We start from the raw sequence: 21,598 nt of genomic DNA, 5'->3' as shown, positions 1-21,598 counted from the left end.
AAAAAAAAAAAAATCCAACATTCCCACCGTGTCAGCCGTGTTCAGTAGAAACAGGGCACAAAGAGGGGAAAGGAAAATATTATGATTTCACGAAGTAGAAAATGCCAGAATCCAACCTTTTGTTTTTGGAACATACCCAGTTACTCAGGGCTTACAGCTGCCTGCAAGACAAGTCCTTAGTCTCTGGCCCCACTTAGAATTTTTGAAATTTCTAAGGAATATGATGGCTGTTTACCATGTTGGCCCCATGCATTAAAAAAAAAGAAGAAGAAGAACAACAGATTTTTTGTGGGTTTTTTTTTTTTTTTTGAGAACCCAGCGGGCTACGGAAAGTATCCTTCCCATATATATGCCTGACTGGGAACTTCTGTAAAGGTGATAAGAGGCTGCCCCAAAAGCCTCCATTCCTCTCAGAGCAAGCTATTGAGAGTATCCCGCCTGCACAGCAGAGTCTGGCAAGCTACCCATGGTGTACTCGATATGTCAAAAACAGTAACAATGATGGTCCTCATTCCCCTGACCCTGAAAGAGCCCCCTCTATGCCATCGGGCTACACTAGCACGTGTCCGGGATGAATGGAGACGTTGCCGGTGCCCGCCCGAGCAAATCGATGAATGATGGGAGGACAGTGACAGTGATTTTTTTTAATTAAAAAAAATTGAAATGGAAGTTATTATTGGGGATGGGGAGGCACCCAGCAGTGCCTGGGGTCTACTTTTAGCTCTTTGGCATCAATCCTGGTGGAGACCCATATGCAGTGCTAGATTGAACTGGACTCAGCAGCCTGCAAGGCGAGTGCCTTAGCCCCTACAGTAGCTCTCTGTCCCCACAGCCCCCATGAGATGTGATGATATGATGTCCCCACAACTTGTGGAGGTGGAAATAAATAGGTTAATCTGCTCCTACTGTTTACTGTCACCATCTGACTTCAGCTCAGTGTCAAACCCGATCTCCAGACCTGTTGTCTTGGCAAGATTTCTCGGAAATGTGCCACACTGTGTGTGAATGCCCCAGAGAAGGTGACTCATCTGGCCGCTGCTGGATCTGGCCTCACTTGCCCTCCCCAGATGCCGAGCCAGGCACCGAGTCTGAATTGCATGGGTAGGGCAAGCTGGTTGAAGCTGTAGCAGCCCTACCCTTCAGTATCCCCTGCCATTGCCACTGGGGCAGTTCAGCTCTGCCCTTTGGGTGTAGCCTTTATAGCGACCTCTGACTGCCCCTCTGGCCTTGGCATCAGAGTTCCGACCTCCCTCAGGGGGAACACACTAGCCCAGGACAGCACAGGAACAGGCCGAGGGTCTCAGCTGGCTTGGCTAAGGGCAGGGCCCCACCGAGGCTGCTGGCTGGGACCTGAAAGGCTGTTCTTCTCAGAACCTGACACCTGGTTTCTTCTGGATGTGTCCGGAGGCAGAAAGGAAGAAGCTGGCTGTGCCAGGCATGAGAAGAGCAAGAGTAGGTCAACTCTGACATAGAGAACAAGAAAGGTTCTTTAGAAGATGAGTCTGTTTTAGCAGTTGGGAGAGAGGGGGTTGGGGCAGGGGGCAGTAGCTCAGGATTCCCTGTGGGCCTGAGTCTGCAGAACCGAGGGATGGTGCCCCTAACGTTCATGGTACTGAGACACCCTGGTCCTTGCCAAAGGCACCTCAGCTGCATCGCAGCAATTCCTTGGATTTTCATTCATTCCAAGGACCTAGGATTAAGCTGGCGAACCTGAGTCCTTCTTTTTGGGTCACACTTGGCGACGCACAGGGTTTACTCCTGGCTCTGCATTCAGGAATTACTCCTGGCGGTGCTCAGGGAACCGTGTGGGCTGCTGGGAATTGAACCAGATGGGTCATGTGCAAGGCAAACACCCTACCTGCTGGACTATTGCTCCAGCCCCTGAGTCCTTATTTTGAAAATTAAATACTAAAGGCTGTGATTTAGGAAAACATCGTTTGCACCAAATCTCAACTGGATGCCCTTCTTGAGCTGAGGTGCCCAGTATCGGTGTCCAAAAAGATGATGTGTCTGCGGCACTCAGGACCTCCCCAGAGCAGAGCAAGTTACCCTGGGAGGAAAGGGAAGCTTCCAGAGTGCCTGCATTGTAGTTCCGCCACTGTGAGTCAGTGAGGATGGAAATTCTGATCTGTATGCAAATAAATGGGAGCCCAAGGGCGGGACTCCGCATGGACACACCCACTCCCCAGCTCTTGTCCTTGGGGAAGAATTTGTACCTATGACAAGGTCTTCGAATTCTCTCTCTTTTTTTTTTAAGCTGGCTGGGATTTGAGAAAGATTTTCAAAGTTAAATGCATGCAGTGAGCCCTAGAGTCAAGAAGGAAGCAAGAGCGGGTTATGTGTGAGAGGAGAGAAATGACCATGCTCTGGCCAAGGTAGTGACAGACTGTTGTGGCAGCCATTCCTGAGGGCAAGCGGAAGCTGCATCCTCTTGGGATTCCCAGTCAGTGGCACTGAGGGCTGTGTCCACCCCATGCTATCGAAGGTAGATGCATTCATGACACCTGTGAAAAACCTGGGAAGGAAGCAGGCCAATCTCAGGACCTTTGCTCCTAAACCTTAGTCGGGTGGTCTGTGCTCAGGTCCCCTCGCTCAGGACTACTCCGGAGTAGCTAATGAAATACCTACCGATTTTAATACAGCTAGTGACCGAGGGAGACACTGAAACCTGGGGCAGAGGAAGTTTTGGGGGACACCTTCAATGACATTGTTCAATGTTGAAGAAGAAGCAGAGCAGAACATGCAATAAAGCGGCAGACAGACGACAAATTAGGGGAAACAATCCCTGGCTTCTTGTTTCGCCAGATTCATTGCCTGAGAATCCTGGTAACCAGAGTCACTAAATAACTGCACCTGCATTTGACAGCACCGCAGAAGAGCCCAGAGTCTCTGTGGGGAGGCTTGGGGGGAGAATGTTGGTCCAGGCGCCACTCTTTCTCTCTTGGGCTGTAACAGGGACAGATGTGTCTTTCTAAATTGCTCTGTCTGATGCTAGTGGGTGTTATTTTCCTCCCTCCAGCAAATGGTCCTGCAGACCGAGCTCCTGGGAGACCAACAATTAACTTTTTTTTAAAACAATTTTTATTTGTTTTATTGAATCATCATGTGATACAGTTACAAAGCTTTCATGTTTGAGTTTCGGTCATAGAATGATCAAATACCCATCCCTTCACCAGTGCACATTTTCCACCACCAAAATCCCTAGTATCCACCCCCATATAAACCCTTTCCCCTACCTGTGTGGCAGACAATTTCCACAATACTCTCTCTACTTTGATTACATTCAATATTTTGACACCAGTCCCACCATTATTATTTGGAATCTTCCCACCACAACTCAAGCCTGTCGAAAAGACAATACTAGACATTCGTTTTGTATTGCTTGTTATGAATAGCATATAATGTTGCACGGCCACTCTAGCAGCCGCACACTCCTGGAATTCTAAGATTTTAATAATTAGGGCCTGGAGAGATCTCTGCAGCGAGCTGCTTATTTCCAAAATTCATTTGTGTGTCTCTGGATCATGGCCATTGAGGAGCTTAATTAATAGCCAGGGACAGTTCGTGGGTGTCATCTCATAGACCCATCAGGGCAGAGGGAAGGAGAGGGACCAGCTCCTCCCCTGTCCTGTGAGGCCTAGCATTTGCTGCTACTGCTCGCGTGCCTGGGTTCTGGAAGGTGGCAGCCACCGGGATTCCTAGGGGGCAGACAGAGGGACTTCACCTGCTCTTGCCTGGAGTAGCCCATGGATAGTGGCCTATTGCAAAGTTCGGAGGAAGGTCAACAGTGAGCTGCTTATTTCTGAGATTGTTTGTGTGTCTGTCCCACAATTAACTTTTTAACAAATTGGGTCCAGTAGACTTACACACAGCTGGTCCCTCTGGTTTTACCCCTATCTTTCCTAAGATAATAGGATGCTTCCTATTTTCTTTCATTCTTTTTCTGGCGGCGGCTTCACAGATGTCCCTCACTCCAAAGAAGTCTGTCCCCTTAGGTCATCCACCTAGAGCTAAATGGCCATCCAAGCTGGAAGACAGTTGACTGAGCTTTCTGTGGTGGTGTGATGAGAGTGATCCGGGCTCCCTGGTGTGTGGCCCCCTTGCCCCTGTCCCCAGCCAAAGCACAGAGCCTATTCACTTAGGTTCCGGCTGCCGTGGCTTCATGCAGGCCCTACTATGCCCTGATTTTTAGAGCCTTTGTGAACGAGCTCTTTTAGAATAGTTGTAGCATGTCAAAAGCAAAGATCAGTTTAGGACTATAGTGGTTGGGTCAGATGAACTTTCATGTGAAGTAACCAAATCTCCCATTTACCTTAAAATGTAAGAAGGAGCCTAGGTGAGAATGTGAGGGAGCAAGACTTGAGTTTTGAGGCATCCTTAGGAGCATCTGCACCCCATCATATCCACCTGCACTGCCTGTCTGGTCCTCAACAAGCATATTCTCTGTCCCACAGGTGTATTACAACACGGACGATGAGCGAGAAGGGTAAGAAGACTCTCTGTTCTTTCCCTTCAAACACCAAGTTAACTCCTGCTGGTGAAAACGTCCCTGGGTCCCAGTGGGCGAGGGGGGTGGGGTGGGGAGGGGGTGCTTCCTCTCCACCCTGGATCCAGAGTGGGGGAAGGCCTGATTCTGGGCAAGAATCCAGGGTGGAGCGGTACTGTTCTCCTTCCAAGCGCCTCCCTCTCCCTCTCCTTGGCTTTGCCTCTGAATAACTGTTTTTCTCACCGCTCCATCTCTTCGGTTCCACCCTCTCTCGCATAGTCCATTTGCTGGGAGCTTTTGCTGGGCCGCAGCACCAGAGGAAGCTGAGCCTGAGCCAGTGTGGGTGGGAGAGGGCGCATCTGCTCTTCGCCCAGAGAGGCTTCCTGAGGGGTGTGCACCCAGGCTCTGGGGGTGACGCTGGTTTGTATGGAGAGTGCCAAGAGCCTTCCCTGCTCCTCCTAAAGATGGAAATTAGGAAACTCCACCTAAGGCCACGGAAGTCTCCTGGGGTCGTCCAGGTCTTGTGTGGGAGAAAGCGTGGAACTCACAGTCCGGGACGCGTGCTGTAGCTCGGAGAACAGGAGGCCCAGAAAGGAGTCGTCAATATTATTTGGATGTTCCTGTCTCATAGACAGTGTCCCACCTGTGCCGTGCTCTTGAAAGGAGGTCTCCAGAATAGCTCCGTGGAGAGCTTTTTTTATTTGCTTTTTATTTATTTTTATGGCAGAAACCATTCAAATTTTCCTGGGGGTGGGACTTTCCTCCAGCGCAATCTCTGTTGTGTGGGAGATTATACTGGTGCACAGCTGCAGCTCTCAGAAGTGACTTTGCACGTTGAATGGGCACCTACCCTCTTGCTAACCCGTGCAGAGAAAGTCAGCTCTCTCTACCCATTGGGAGCTCTATTTTCTGGGGAAGTCTCATTCTTTCTTCCACATCTGGGGCCTGGGAATGGAGTAAAGAATTAGGGTGCATGCCAGAAATGTAAGAGGTTCATTTTCCAGTACTTGGAAGAAAGGTTAACTAGCACAGCTCCTTCTCCGTTTCCAGATAGCCCATCTGTCCCACTTCTGTTCTTGGGAAAACACACGTGTGCTTTCCACATGCCACCCAGTGGACCGGAAATATCCTTATCCCTGACTTTCAGAAGTCAACATCCATCTAAATAACGTTAATTGGAATTTCTGTTGAGATGGTTTCTTCTTATGTTGTATGTTGTCCTTTTAATAGAACAATCTAGAACTGCATTCATCTGTCAGTTTCTTTGTAAAATACGTAGAACTGAAATCTTGGTTTGCATGCACGTGTTCTCCTACAATCTTGGGACTGCTTTTTCCGAAGTAGACTCAAACCAGGGCGTCTCTATTTCTATGTAGTTAGGTATTTGCTTGTCACACATTTCAAGGTGAAGTAAGTGAGGCAGATACAGCCGCGTTCATTTCTTACAGAGGAGACTGGCAAAGCACAGCCCAGAGACCAAATGGAATATCACATGACATGGGAAAAAAGTGCTATGGAACTTGTGTCCCTTAGAAGGGTTTTATTAGAACAGAGCCTTAGAACGCGGCCAGGCGCTGGCGAAGCTCAGAGCTGCCTTTGCGGTTCAGCCTCGCTGAGGAAAGCATTTCTCCAGGCTGTTGTTTCAATGGTGCAGTGAGTCAGAGTGTTGGGGAAGGGAAAAATCCTGGAGCTGGGTTAGCAAGAGGAAGGTTCTGGAAGCCCCTGCAGTTTTCCTGGTCTCCCTCTCCAGACTCCTCGCCACAGCCCAATGGACTTCTCCTTTCCCAAGGTCCCTTCACTTGCGTGACCGTGGAATGTGGTTGCTTTGTGGGTGTGAAGGCAAGGGCGGTGCCCGCCATGCCCATTGTCCCCATCCTGACACCACAGCTGCTCTCGGGCATCACCCTCCCCAAGGTGCTGCCCCTCAGCTGCTGAACTGACCCACCTGGTCAGGGGCTTCCCTGGACCTGGCTGCCCCAGATTGTTCCAGAACCTTGACTGACCTGGAAAAGAAAAGCACCCTGGGCAAAGGCAGGTCATCTTGAGGGTGGAGGGCTCCGACGGTGACCCACCCTGCCTGAAAGATGGTGAGGCAACGCCTTGCCAGCTGAACACCTTGACCTGTTGGAAGTGGTCTGTCCATCATTTGGGATGTTTTGTGTTTTTTGGTTGGTTTTTTTTTGTTTGTTTGTTTGTTTTTTGTGGGTCTTATTGTTTCGGTTGTTTGGTTTTTGTTTCTTTGTTAGTTTTGCTATGTATTTGGGCGACACCCAGCAGTGCCCAGGGCTTACTCCTGGCTCTGGGCTTGGGGATCACTCCTAGCAGGCTTGGAGAACCACATGGCATGCCAGGGATGGAACCCAGGCTGGCCACATGCGAGCGAGTGCCCTGACCATGATGCTACCTCTCCATGCCCCTCCCCTTTCTTGTTGTTGATTTTGGGGTTGTTGTTGGGTTTTGGGTTTATACCTGGCGGTGCCCAGGGGCTGCTCTCAGCACTCAGGGGTCACTGCCTGCAGTGCTCAGAGGCAGGGACTGGCCCCAGGACTCTGGCGTGAGAAGCACTGCCCACCGCCTTTGGCCATCTCTCCAGTCCCGCCTAGAGCTTTATAGCTTTCCCCCCTCCCTTCCGACCACCCTCAATGAGGCACCGCCCGTGGCTGGACTGGAGAATGAATAGATAACTCCCAGAAGACAAAGACGTCCGTAGGGAATGGTTCGGGGGAGGGGTCTGTTTCTGGGAGCCTAGCGGTCTCTGTGTGCTGGCTGGGGAGCGGGGCCCCAGTCTTGTTCGGACTGTTTGGGACCTGGCACTGACGGAGGTGTGGCCTCTTCCCGGCCGTCAGCTGCGCGACTCTCCCCTCCGTTCCTTCTCTGCCTCCCTCTCTGCCCTCCGTCCCTTCATTCTCGTCTTCTCTCTTCAGCCTCCTGTCCTGTCTTGGCTTATGTGGGGATCACGTGTAGGGCCTTGTGCTCCCGTTCGGAGCTCCACGCCTGCAGGCAGACTCAGGAAGGACAGGGAGTGGGGGCCAGGCAGATAGAGCCCACTGACCACACAGGGCAAGGCCCCCTAAGAATGGGCCCAGCAGCCCTCCCACGAGGGAGTGGAGGGTAGGTCTCAGGGGCCACCGTCCACTCCCGTCTGCCTGCACCAGACAGAGGTGAAGTAGCAGGGGAGGCCTCTTCAGGGAGCATCAGCAGGGCTGCCAGGAGTGGGGGCACTAGCTCAGTGGGAGGTTGGGTGTTTCTGGGACACCCCACAGACCCTAGGCTCACTCTTGGTCCCATTAGGAACGCGGTGGGGTACAGGCCAGAGTGGCGAGACCCAAAGGGTCCCCGGGATCCCTAAAGATACAAGGGTCTGGACATGGGAGCCTTGTGGACAGCAGGTATGAGCCGGGGGTGTGGGGGCGACTAAAACCTCATGGGAAGGGGGGCGTTCCGGTCCGTCCTTCACGCCCTACCGAGGTCACCAGTTGCCCCCCACGAGCGGCTCTCCAGCACAGCCACGGCCCCAGAAGCACAAGGACTTAATGCAGAACCCAGCAGCTTGGAGCAGAAAAGTGAACGGACTATGCATTGATCCAGGCCATCAAGTCTGCCGGAGGGGGTGTTGCCCCATTCGCCCTCTCCTCTCTGGAAAGAAAGATGGCGGCCACATGGGAGCCTTGTGGACAGCAGATATGAGCCGGGAGTGTGGGGGCGACTAAAACCTCATGGGAAGGGGGACGTTTCGCTCCGCCCTTCACGCCCTACCGAGGCCACCGGTTGCCCCCCACGAGCGGCTCTCCAGCACGGCCACGACTCCAGAACACAGAAACCAATTTCTTAACTATCTGACTTTCAGTAGAAATACTTCCAGGGTCAATAGGTAAAATAGCAGAAATCCAAAACCAACATTTAACTCTTGAACCCAGCTGTAGAAAGCAAATCACTTCACAATGCTTTTTCAGCATGTCTGATCTGGGGGGGGGGTAAACTCTAAATAATAGTGGTGAATCTTTTATTGAAACAATGAATCTAGTCAAAGCAGATAGAGTGTTAACTAGAATTCATCTGCCTCACAGGGACGGGGAGGGGTGGGGGGTGGGGTTTTATTGGGGTTCTTCAGGGTAAAAAATAAGTATTGGTAAAGGGAAATGTGTTTGATATTTGCATGACTGAGACCTAAACCTGAAAGCTTTGTAACCTTTCCCACAGTGATTCAATAAATTAAAAAAAAAAAAAAAAAGATACAAGGGTCTGGGTTCTGCCTCTCACGGGGCAGGGCGTGCCTGGGGCTTGCTGGGGAGGGAAGAGGGTGTGAGTGGACCCCCCGGGGGAGGTGGGAGAGGGGCTTCTGGCATGCTCCTCACCACTGCACTCCCCTTTCTAGCAGCAGCGTCCTTGTCAAACGAATGTTCCGGCCCATGGAGGAGGAATTCGGGCCGGCCCCTGCGAAGCAGATGAAGGAAGAAGGGATGAAGCGAGGTACATTCCCGCAAACGTGCCCCTGCTGGCGTGGATGGCAGCCCTGGCCCTGACCCTGGCACTGGCCCAGGAAGTCCAGTGCTTTGCTGCGCTTTGGCCCGCCTGTCCAACACCTTTGGCAAACATCAATTCTTGCTTCTCGGGGGGTTGGGGGGATTTCATGATTCTCCCCTCTCGCCAAGCTGTGAGAAATTCAGGGATCCTGTGACGGTGGCGGCAGAGGGGGCCCATGGGCTCCTGCCGTGGCTAATGCCAGGAGCTGCCAGAGAGCGAGAATGATCTGATGCCAACCAGTTTTAGATTGTCCCCAGTGCACGCTGGTGGGCTGATGCCACATTAGTGAGAAGTGTGTGTTTGAACTTGGCAAAATGTCATTTATCCCCTGACCGAAGTGTCCCCTCGGGCCTCCCTCCCCCTCCAAGAGATGCAGGACCTTGGGGAGTCCCCAAGGGACCTCCCACGTGTCCTCACTGGACGGGGGTGGGGGGTGGGGAGTAGCGGCCTGCAGAGTCACCATGAGTGCTGATGCGCTAGCACGTCTGGGACCTGTTACCTGGAGTCTGGCCCGGAGCTGCACAGTCTCCGCCAGGTCAGGGCCAGGCTGGACCTCACCAGGGGCATCACTGTGATCAGTGTGTCAGCGTGGGAAGCGCCTTAGACACATGCAAACACCCTGCAGATGTGCTCACACCACCCCAGCGCCTGCCGAGCCCGTTCCCACGCGCCCCTGCCTCCCGCGTTGGAACCAGGCCTGGGTTCTGTGGGAGTCACACAGCACAGCCAGGGAGGAAACTCCGAGAGCGCAAGCACCGATCTGGTGGGCACAAAGCCCACCCGAGTTCATCACACCCTAGCATCTCAGGGAACCCCTCTCCCCTCCCTCACTGGTGGCCTCAGTGCTGCCAGGCTGAGAATCACTAGGGTGACCCCCGGGATCGCTTCTGAGCACTGCTGGGACCCTCCTTCGCCAGTACCCCCCCCTCCCCACACCCCCAAATAGGAATCATGCAAAATAATTATAGCCTGCATTTGTATTTAGTGTGTGCTGGCTAGTCCAAAGAGTGGGTTTTTCAGATTCTTTTTTGGGGGAGGCCACACCCAGCAGTGCTCAGGGATCACTCCCTCAGGGGACCGACCGTGTGTGGTGCTGGGGATTGAAACTGGGATGGCTGGGTGCCAGGCAAGCCCTCTGCCCTCTGCACTATCTCTTCCATCCCGGGATTTGAACTCGTTTCCATTTTGCAGAAGTCGAAAGACAGAGCAAGACCAAAGCCCCATCCAGGTCCCAGAACTCCTAAACAGTGTAGCAGAGCTTTCACTCTGGGCGGTTCTGCTTCAGTGCTCCCCAGTAACCAGGCACCCCAGTGGCAGATGCCAGGAGCCTCCAAAGGACTTTGTGTGTGCCGGGGGTCGAGGGAGGTCACAGCTGTTGGAGGATTGGAAGGTTTTATTTAATTTTTAATTTTGGTTACACCCCGTGGTACTCAGGGCTTACTCCTGACTCTGCACTCAGGGGCCACTCCTCCGGGGGGCTCAGAAGATCATATGGGATGCCAGGAACCGAACCAGGGTTGGCCATGTGGAAGGCCCATGCCTTCCCTGCTGTGTGGTCTTTTTGGCCCCTGAGATTATTTTCAAAGTAAAAGCCAGTGCAAAAATTGCCACTGATGGGGCTAGAGCAGTAGCCTGTGGTGGGGGCGGGTCAAGGGCAAGGACAAGAATTTGATCCTCAGCACCATGGGACGCTTTGAGCTTCTTCAGGAAAGGAACCCTGGTGGCCCTCCCCAGCCTCGCCAGGGGTGACCTAGTGTCCCCAGAGCCCCTGGACCCAGCAGCACCCCATGGCCCGGCCAGATCCTCAAGCAATTGAACCCTGCTCTATGGTGAGGTGTCACTGGAAGTGACCCTAGGCCCCTGCTTGGGAGGTGGGGGGCTTCCAGGAGGGGCTTCTCTGGGGAGGGACAGTGCGGGCCAGAGTTCCTGACCAGCTGCTCTTTGTGGAGAACCAGACACTGGGTCTTCTTGGGCCAGAGAAGGGGAGCTTCCCCCACGCGTGGCTTTGTCTGGCTTCTGTAGTCATCTGTCAGGATGCTTCTGTGGTGGGGCTGTGGGTGGCCTGGAGGGCAGTGGTAGGGCACTGGCCTTGCAGGCGCTGACACGGGATCCCTCCCCAGCACCCCAAATGGTCCCCTGAGCACCCGCATGAGTAAGCCCAGCACCACCAGCTGGGACCCAAACACTCAAATACAAAGGAGAGCTCTGTGGGTCCCTCGGGGGCCAGCCCATCCTGCCTGCACCTCCTGTGCTGGCATGTGGGACATGTGGAGGGTGAGAGGGGGAGCCACCAGGACCTGGAGGAGTTGCAGGTTCTCAAACCACGGATGGGGTCAAGGGCTCAGGGGAAGCGCCTCGGCACACAGAGCCTGTGCTGTGCACTCACACCTGGCTCCGTGCCAGCATCCTTGAGCCAATTGCCCACTTGTGAGTGTCACCCCGGCCACAGGGGGTGGACCCCAGGATGCCATCTGGGTCTGGGGTCCTGTAGTGGGTGGCAGCCATGGTCCCATTGCTCACGCTTCCTTCTGCTCTCCCCCAGTGCTCCTGTATGTGCGGAAAGAAACCGATGACGTCTTTGATGCGTTGATGTTGAAGTCGCCCACGGTGAGGGGTCTGATGGACGCGGTAAGCCATGCAGCCTCTCAGCCCCTGCCCCCTCTGGGCTCCTGAGCTGGACTTTTTTCTGGGGGTGGGGGGCGGGAGGTGAAGGGCAGGGTTTGGGCCACATCTGGAGGCGCCCAGGCACTTTCTTGGTTCTGGCATCATTTGAGGGAACATTTGCAGTTCCAGGGGTTGAACCAGGGTCAGCTGTGTGCAGGAGTGACTTAACCCTGTACGGTCTTGGATCCCTGGACTCCACTTCTCCAAGGCAACCTTGGAGAGGGCTCCAGAAGAATCTTTCTAGAGCAGAAGAGGAAGTCACGCTGCTGGTCTTCAGCCTCTCCTGCAGGAGGGGGCTTATGGGCACCTCGAGGAAAAGCAGCTGGACCAGCCGCCTGTTTTCTGTCCCTTTAAAGCAAATTAAAGTTAAAAGGCTGGAACGGGAAAGACAAAGCTGTGACCATCCTGTCTCTGCGTGAAACCCAATGAGATGCTTTTACCTTCCAAAAGCCGCACAGAGCAAGAGCAATTAGGAAATGTTTTGTGGCTGGAAAGGGGCAATCCAGAAAACAAAACAAAACAAAACAAAATGCATGGGCTTTTCTTTGGGTGAAGAGATCCATATATAGAGAGGGCAGAATCCTGGTGATGAAATCAAGACTGAAGCTCCTCTTTAGTGTCTGGGCCTCTCATTATACAGCCTGGGCTCAGAAAAGTTACTTTGGAGAAGGTTATGTTTTTGGGGTTCCCAAGCTGTATTCTGGGGATCCATTTCTGGTGATTCTTGACCATTAGGGTCCATGGCTCACTGTGAGGGTCTGAGATGAGGTGCAGGGGTCCTCCAGAGCCATTCCCAGTAATGCTGGGAACCGTGTGTGGGAAACAGGGCACAGGCCAGGCGAGTGTCCCAGCCCTATGCACGGTCTCCGACCCTGGAATCGGGCATTCCACGCCAGAGCTATGTTTTTTTTTTTGTTTTTTTTTTTTTTTTTTTTTGGCTTTTTGGGTCACACCTGGTGATGCACAGGGGTTACTCCTGGCTTTGCACTCAGGAATTACTCCAGGTGGTGCTTGGGGGACCATATGGGATGCTGGGGATCGAACCCAGGTCAGCCATGAAAGGTTTCTCAGAGTGGTGGTCTCCACGGGATGCCAGGACAGCCCAGCCTTCACTGTTGGTCTGGAAACCGTCCGGTTGGGGCATCGTTGAGTTCACAGAGTGAAGCACTCGAATGCGCGGGATGGTGTCCGCTGATGGGCGCGGGCGAGATGGGTGCTGTCAGTTCCTTTCCCTGAAGCGTCAAGATCCCCAGATGCCTTCAAGCTGTAGCAGGAACCCCTCTTGGCTCTCTTTGTGAGGGTGACTCGTATTCTAGCTTGTGGGTCACCGTTGGCAGGGCAGGGGTGGTTTTCCTACCCTCTGGCAGTTGTGGAGAGTCAGGGCAGAGACCACAACGGGACATGCTCCTTCTAGCTTGCTCTTCGTCCTGCAGGGTGGTGTGGTTGGCAGCACAGGCAGGCACAGATTGTCTGAGCCTTTGGCGGGAAAGAGTGAGAGCAGCCTGGAGCACAGGGCAGAGACCCAGAAAGGTCGTGAGTGGCTGCCGGGAGTGGGGTGAGGCCATAAGGAGCTGCTGCTTTAGGAGTTTCCGGTCAGGATGGTCAGACACTCTGGAACCACAGGGTCCAGAGAACTGCAACCATTGTGGAAGTGCTGAAGGCACTGGACTGTCCACTCGAAGTGGGTTCAAAGGTGAATTGCATGCAACGTTAAAAATGGACTCGGGCCAGGGAGGTGGCTCCCAGGGCAGGACCAAGAGCTTTCTTCCCTCCCTCCCTTCGTCTTTCCCTCCATCCCTCCCACTGTCCCTCCCTCCCTCCCTTCCTTCCTTCCTTCCTTCCTTCCTTCCTTCCTTCCTTCCTTCCTTCCTTCCTCCCTTCTTCCTTTCTTCCTTCCTTTTTTATTTCCTCTTTCTCTTCCTCCCTCTTTCCTTCCTCCCTTCCTCCTTCCTTCCTTTCCTCCCTCCTTTCTTTCTCCTTCCTTTCTTTTTCTTCCTTTCATTTCTCCCTCCTTCCCTCCTTCCTTCCTTTCCTTCCTCTCTCCTTCCCTCCTTTGTTTCTCCTTCCTTCCTTTTTTCCGTATTTCCTGCCTCCCTCTTACCTCCCATCTTTCCTTCCTTTCTTTTTTCTTCCTTTCATTTCTCCCTCCCTCCCTCCCTCCCTCCCTCCCTCCCTCCCTCCCTCCATTCCTCTTTCCTTTCTTTCTTTTTTCCTTTCTTGGCATTTTCCCGAAAGGAGACATACCTTGGTGTGACCTGGGACCCAAGACTTGGTCATGTTCCTTTCCTTTGTTCTCCCTTTGACAGCGGCCACCCCATTCTCTGCTTGGGTGCCCTGCTCCTTGCCCCTCAGGGCCTCAGCCCTCTCCTCCGGTCCAGCTCCGACCACATGTGCTCTGCTGTCTGAAGTGAACTTCTGCTCGTTCTGCGTGGAGCAGCCAGCCCCCCCCCTTCCTTGAGCATGCTTTACTCCGTGCCCAGAGTTCCCCACCAGAGTCCCGTGCACAGGGCATGTGGCGTATGTCCACGGACGCTTTCATGTCTGGGCTCAGGAATGTCCCAACCCCACAAGTGTCCACTCCCTTTGCCTCCCTCCAGACCTGTGATTTTTGGAGGGGATTTGAGCCCCGCCCAGCAATGCTCAGGATCTATTCCTGAATCTGTGCTCAGAGGGCCACTCTCGTGGGAGCCCTATGTAATGCTGAGCATCGAAGGCCTGTTCCCAGGCCTCGTGTCAGGCGGGTGCCATACCCCCACATCCCGTTCTAGCCCAAACGCATGGGCCTCATGCCTGCTTCCCGTGGCTCCCAGCCTTCAGCTTGCTGCTTGCTGACCCCTTGGGTCTTCTGAGGTGAGGGGGCGAGATTGGGGCATGGGGTGAAAGAGAAGTGTGGGTGGGAATGTGAGGCTGTTTGTGAGGCTGTTGCTTTAGCGCCACAGTGGACCCCAAGCTACCCCCACTTGGCTGCTGTTGGGGGCAGGTGGGATCGGGGGGCTTTCCAAGTGCTCTCCCCAGGATCACAGTGAATCACTGTTGCTGCAAAACCTGATCCACAGTGTGGAATTGTCCCACGAAGCATGAAGAATCCCATTGCTTCTTGCTCTTCTTCCAGGGTTATCCACTAGGAATAATGGTGGCTCCTCCTCATATTTGCTGTTTATTTATGTAGTTTTAAGAATATAAATGGAATCATCCTTAATCTATGCTGTTTGGCCACTCCCCCTGCCCCCAACCCCTGCCAAAGATGTCAAGGACTTTGGGGGGGGGGGTGCAAGAGGTTCCCAAGCAGTGCTCAGGAGGCCTGGGAACAATTGGGTAATACTCATGGGGCTGACCAGGCCTGCACTGTTGCAGATTAAACTCAGGTTCTCGGGGTCAGAGCAAAAGTACACAGGTAGGGTGTTTGCCTTGCACGCGGCTGACCTGGGTTTGATCCCTGGCATCCCATATGGTCCCCCAAGCACCGCCAAGAATGATTCCTGAGTGTAGAGCCAGGAGTAACCTCTGAGCATTCCTGGGTATGGCCCCAAAACTAAAAAAATAAATAAATAAACTCAAGATCTCACCTGTATGGGGTGTGGGTTCCCGATCCCGCCAAGCCAGTCCCCTGCCTGCTAGGGTCCGTTTTCAGAAATGCGGCTCCCTCGTTTCTTTGACCATAAAGTCCCACCCAGCTTTCACCTGTGGAACGGGGCAATGTGCTGAGCAGGTGTTTTTCATACGCAGTGTCCTCTGTTCGCCTCAGCGGGCGCAGGTAATGCCTTCTGCTCATCTGCATGTCTTTGCAACGGCAGGTCACTGTGTGGGCGGGGTCATACCTGGGCATCAGCAGCTCCTGCTGAGGCCTCCTTGGGACTCTTGACGCACTTTCCCCTCCATCTGTCCAGTGAAAGTTGCCGCTTCTCATGCGGGCTGACCCTGTATCCACTATTTTCCTGTGATTCGCGTCCAGCTAATTCAACATTCCCCACTGTTGCTGGAATATGAGATCCACGAATGGTTGATGACGCGGGATGCTCTTCCAAGGCTTGTAGCCTGAGCATCTTCCTTTGGTTGCTGTTGTTTCTGAAGTCAGGAAGTTACGTGTTGTAGATGTGATTCCTGGCATCGTCTTTCTCTTTTGAACTTTTATTTTTTCAAAAATATTTTTGCATTGGCGGGGGGTACCCTACTGCAGGGCTCTGGGACGCTGGGCCAGTCAAGGCAAAGCCAGCCCAGGGGTCTAGCAGGATGACTCGAGGCTAGGGTCGAGCAGTGCCCGGGGCTCCCCAGGGCCACACCTGACAGTGCTCGGAGGTTCTCTAGCTCCCAGGATCCCACTTAGGGCTCAACACAGGACACGCATGGCCTCTACCCCTCTGAGCTCCCTGGGCCTAAATTGGAATTTTTCATTCTTGGTTGCTTTTTCTTCAAGTCAATCTTTTCACCTTTTCTTCTTTTGCTTTTCATGTCTTACTCGAGAGCACTCCTGTAATGGCAGATAAGTACAAAGACTGTGTTCTTTTTATTTATTTACTTTGATTGAGATTTTGTGATTTACACTGTTGTTCACGATGACTCTCATGCCTATAACCCTAATACTACACCCCTCACCAGTGTCCCCACCTCCTTCCCCCAAGGACCCCAGTGCCCCTTCCTTACTTACAATCCCCTCACACACACTCAGTGGTGTCGACTAGTTCTCCCAGCATGTTGCCCGTGGGCCTTTGCTGCTTCATCCCTGTGTGTCAGTGAAGCCCACACATGAGAGGTCATTCTGTGCTTCCCTTCTGATTCACTCCACTCGGGATGTTCTCCGATTCCATTCATGTGACTTCAGATTGCATGATTTTGTTCTTAGAGAGGCAGAGCTTCTTTTGTCGGTGATTCCTGGGGAATGAACCTAGGGCGTCACCCTTTCTTGTACTGACACACCTTCATCTTCCGTCTGTCAGTCTGATCCATCCGAAGTCTCTGTCGATGTGAGATGTGGGGGCTGGGGTCCAGCTTAACTTACCCATGGTTTTATACGGGGCTCGCCACTTCTTCAAACCAGAAATGTAATCAGTCTCTTTTTCGCTGACTGATCAAAACTACAGCTAAAGGAAAGGTCAATTTTCCATGCTGGGGAGGCAGAGGATTGAGTGGGCCAACATCGCCTGGCGGGAGAGCCTCTGGACAGTGAGCATTTGGCTGCTAAGGAAGGGCTTCCTCGAGGCTTGAGCGCCAAGGAAGAGCGAGGCCCAAACAGCCTCTACCGCCTCGAGCTGGTGCCCTTTCTCCACTTATCTGCCTTCTTGTTCTTGGTGTTACAGATATCAGAGAAATATGGGCTTCCAGTGGAGAAGATAGCCAAGCTTTACAAGAAAAGCAAAAAAGGGTAAGAAAGGAACAGACTCACATGGACTCTCCTTTTTGTTTTTGTTTTTGGGTCATACCCAGTGATGCTCAGGGGTTACTCCTGCCTGGCTCTGTGCTCAGGGGACCATACAGGATGCCAGGGATCAAATCCCAGGTCCACAGTGTCCTCTGTGGAGGAGTCCAGCGATGACTCTGAGATTGGGTTATAGGCAAGTGCCCTACCCACTGCATTATCTCTTCGGCCCCGTACATGGGCTCTTCAGCCAGAGCCAGCTACCTTGAGCTCTGAAAAACTATACAGTCTTTGTTCTGTTCAGCCTTTTAAAGCCGCTTTGCATCTGTGGGCTCTCCTGGGAGAGAGGGAATGGGGGAGCGGGTCAGCTGAGATACTGGGGGGGGCACTCAGTGACCCATTGAGCAGGTGGGACAGGGGGATCTGTTTCCACTGGGAGCCTGGGAGCTGGCAGAGACCCTGCTCAGCACAAAGTGTTTCCAGTGGGCTGACACGTTTTGTGGGTGGCACTTATGACACGGGAGGAACTAGAAGGGTGGAGAGCACTGGGCTGTCATGGGGACCACTCACCATGCAATCAGAATGATCCCGGGTGTTCTCAGGATTCAGAGCAAGAGCTCTGTGTACAGGGGCTCCCCACTCCGTGCCAGACCCGCGTGGCTCTCACTCTCCTCGCTTCCCTGTGAAGTCATTTCCCCTGGATTTACCGACAAGGCCCACAGCCTCCTGCTGCTTCTCGTGTTCCGAGGGTGGGACACAGATTGGAACACAGGAGGGTACCCCCATCCACCACCCCTTTGTGTGTGGGGCCACATCCATGGAACCTGGTCTCTGGAGAGATTTTCTATGAAAAGCAGAAAACCAGTCTCGGAGTCTTCTCCAGACCCTTCCACAGAGGACACCGAATCTGGGATCCCCAGGCGTGGGGGTGACGAGGAATTCAGCAGGAAGCCCTGAGCCTGGGTGGGCCTTGGAGGCAGAGAACTGGGCCCTCACGTTTAGTGCCAGAGACAGGCTGCACTGTCCAGGCCTGCCCTGACATTTGGTCCCCACAGCGCCCTTCTCTGTGCGGTGGTTGCAATTACACTGGAGGCTCCAGAGGGCTAAAGCAGGACCCTGAGCGCCCAGGGTGGTCTGCAGTTCCCCAGCTGGAGCTGCTCTGGGGGTTCCAAGAACGGGGTTGGCGCCAGGACCTCTCAATCATGGGCAGGCCCTGGAAGTCGCTACTTTTTTTTTCTTTTTTGGGGGGTAAGGTGCAGGGAGGGGCCACACTCAGTGGTGCCCTGGTGGGGACTCTCTGCAGTGGTGGGATTTGAACCAGGGCAGTTTCTGTGGCATTGGCGCACCAGCCTTTGCCTCCTATACAGTCTCTCTCCCCACGTTTTTGTTGCTGTTGTTGTTGCCTTTTTGACTTTTGCCTTGGTGCAGCTAAGGAGCAAAGCCTGGCCAATGGGGTGGGGTGACCTCAGGCATGCTGGCGTCACCCCACCCCATAGGTTGCCTTAAGACCGAAGGCTCTGGGGAGCATTAACCAAGGGTTAGGGCCCAGCTGGTAATGTGTGGGCTTTGGGCGTAGCAAATCGAGGCTGGCCAGATCCCAGCTCACTCCAAGGATTTTTTTAAAATCTATTTTATTTTATTTTTGCTTTTCGGGTCACACCCAGGGATGCTCAGGGGTTCTTCTGGCTCTGCATTCAGGAATTACTCCTGGAGGTGCTTGGGGGACCATATGGGATGTTGGGGATCGAACCCAGGTCTGTGGCATGCAAGGCAAACGCCCTGCTGGCTGTGCGATCACTCTGGCCCTGCCTCCAAGGATTTTAACCTTGATGGAGTGCCTTGTTTTCAAACTTGCAAAATAGCCCTGGCCTCCCAACTCCCTTGAAGGTTGCTGTGTGTGTGTGTGTGGGGGGAATGGTAGGGAAGCCCCGGCCCTTACTCCACCCCAAACACACGCGCCCCTCAACTGCTCAGGGCCAAATAGTATCAGATGAGGTGATGCAGCTTTAGGAACTCCACTTTGCCTTCTGCCATTGACGCGAGTGGCAGCGACTGCTCTGAGGTTTTGCCTCAGTTTACCCATCTGTAGACACCCCCCCAGACACACACACACACACACACACACGGATGGGCTCTGCTGTTCGGTTTCAAGAGGTCCTGAGCAGGGTTCTGAGTGGGGAGAGGAAAGTGGAGAAGGGCCCTTGCCCTCCGGTGGCCCCTCCCCGGCCCCCTCCCACACTCCCCCGTGTCTCTCTCCCTGTCCCGCCAGCATCCTGGTGAACATGGATGACAACATCATCGAGCACTACTCCAACGAGGACACCTTCATCCTCAGCATGGAGAGTGTGCTGGAGGGCTTCAAGATCACGCTCATGGAGATCTGAGCCGCGCCCCTCCCCACCGCTGGACGGAGCCCCCGGCGCCCGCGCCCCGTCTGCCCATCTCACAACTGCTGTTACACGCCTGGGGGCGGGGGCTCCTGGGGAAGGGGCCTGCGCCCGCCGCGCCCTTATTTATTGTCCACCTTTCCCCGGAGAGCCTGATGCTGCCCTTGCCCGTGGGACGCGGGGAGGCCGAGCACCCGTGGCCGGGAGAGGGCTGAGCGCCCTGTAACTGGACAGGCTGGGGTGTCCTGGGAAAGGTCCTTCTGGGGGAACTCCCCCAGCGGGTGGCCACCAGGCCTGGCGCCGAGGACACGGGTCCGGGGCAGGCCGCAGCCCACTCCCAGAGGCTGGGCTCTGTACATAGTGTTTATAATATGGCAATAATATATTTGACCTGTGCCACGCGGTCGCGGTGGCCGCTGTGGGGGACGGCGCCTGCCCGCAGACCCCACTTTCAGCGAGAGCTCACTTGCTCAGCTCGGGGTGTCCACACCAGCCCTCCGGGGGTCACACACGGGAAGCCCCTAGCTCTGTGAGCCCGACCCGTCCCCCCACTCTGCCTCTCCCTCAGGCTTCTTCTGAGCGGTGGCCTGGTGAAGGTCCGAGGTGTTGGCGCTGCAGCCTTCCCATCCGCAAAGTCTTCCCAAAAGCCCGGGTTTCCCCGGGAGACGTCTGGGGTTTGTCATGAGGCCTGGTGGATTGATTCTGTGGCAGATCTCGGCGCTACCTCGAGGTGCCTCAGTTCCCCAGCGCAACCCCCCTCCCCACCTCCAGGGGTCCGTTCGGTGGCCAACTGGGGCAGTGAGTGGGTCTGCTCCAGTGGCCGGAGGCAGAGAAAACATAACCCCCTTTCTGATAACAGCCCCAAAGCAGACCCGGGAAGCAGGGCAGGTCCATCCTGGCGCTGAGAAGCCCCAAGAGTCCCTGAACATCCCCAAAGTTGTGAACTGTCCGTGGGCGGTGCCGGTCCGGGGTTTTGGGTCACAGACCCATGGTGGGAACCGAAGCTACCCCTCGGGGGTTGAAGCACTAGTTTCAGGGAGCCAGATGCCCGGCCTGGTTCTGAGCACAGGCCCGTTTGTTTGTGAAGCACTTTGAAGTTTTTCCTGGGCGCTCCCTCTCCCTCCAAGGGGGCCCCTTGCCCCCCCCACCTGGCCCACAGCAGGGAGGAGGGAGCAGCTCCGGCAGCTGTTTCTCCCCACAGTTGCAGGGGCCTGGGACCAAGCAGGAGGGTAAGGTGCCCGGCCAAGGCTGTGAACGGCCGACACAGATATGGGCCTAAGGTTCATATCCCTGTTTAGTCTCTGCCCCTCGCCTGTCCCAGTCTCCCTACTGTGAGTGCCCGGCAGCCAGGGACTCTTCGCGAGCTCGGATGTGCTCCGAGAGAATAGATGCTGTGTTGGAAGTGGCCAGAAGATGACTTGGCCGAGGGAAGGCTGCCAAGAGGGCCTCACGTTGCGAGCTGGGGTGCAGGGTTCAGAGACGAGAGAACGTGGGACCCTGGCCGGCTCACCGCCCTTCTCCCGTCCACCTCGCTTGACCCATGTTGACGGTCCGGGCCGAGCTCAGCACTCCTGCCTGTGTACTAGGCCCTGAGCGTACTCAGTGGCCACGGCTAGAACAAAGATGATGAGACTAGGGCCACCCCAGGGTGGTACAGAATGTCACCTCCGTCTGTTCCGTCCCTCTGACATTCTTGAGTCTTCGTGGCTTGACTGTGGCGTGGCTACACTCTCTTAGCAGAATGTTGATGAGCAAAACTCCTCAAGCTAAAACACTCCAGAGAGATAGGAGGACATGCTTCTCTCACTCCCTCCTCTTCTTCCTTGACCCTTAAATTAATCATACCCAAAGAAAGAAGATATTGAAGAAAAAATCATGTAAGATGAGGGATGTGCAAAAGAAGAGTTGTTTGGAAATCGGAACCGACTAAAATCCGATCTGATGTCATTTTGGAATAGGATGCAAGCAGACTGAGTTATGCCCCGGCCCTGAGACTTAAGAAGCACAAAATAGTTCAAACATTTATTTTCTGACTTATTTAAAAGCGAGCAAACGCCACAGACACGAGGGTTTGTGCCAAATTCTATGAACAACCCTTTCTTCTCGACGAGCAGTGAGATGGTTGATGGATGGACAGTGTGTGCTCACTTTTAAAAACAAACAAACAAACAAAGGCAAATGCAA

The 21,598-nt window shown here is 54.0% G+C and overlaps 1 protein-coding gene across 1 annotated transcript in view; it reads left to right on the top strand.

Annotated features, from left to right (window-relative positions):
- The window catches only part of GRHL2 (grainyhead like transcription factor 2), a 103,819-nt gene extending 84,408 nt beyond the window's left edge, over positions 1–19,411 (top strand). Inside the window, 5 exon segments of the mRNA XM_056111635.1 lie at positions 4,455–4,486; positions 8,862–8,956; positions 11,553–11,638; positions 16,969–17,033; positions 19,297–19,411. Coding sequence (XP_055967610.1) covers positions 4,455–4,486; positions 8,862–8,956; positions 11,553–11,638; positions 16,969–17,033; positions 19,297–19,411 — 393 coding nt within the window.
- The last annotated feature ends 2,187 nt before the right edge of the window (positions 19,412–21,598 follow it).

The sequence above is a fragment of the Sorex fumeus genome, unplaced genomic scaffold, assembly GCF_029834395.1.
Source record: "Sorex fumeus unplaced genomic scaffold, SorFum_2.1 ptg000002l, whole genome shotgun sequence".
Lineage (NCBI taxonomy): Eukaryota > Metazoa > Chordata > Mammalia > Eulipotyphla > Soricidae > Sorex > Sorex fumeus.
Note: the sequence above shows the minus strand (reverse complement) of the source record. Positions and strands in the feature narration are given on the sequence as shown.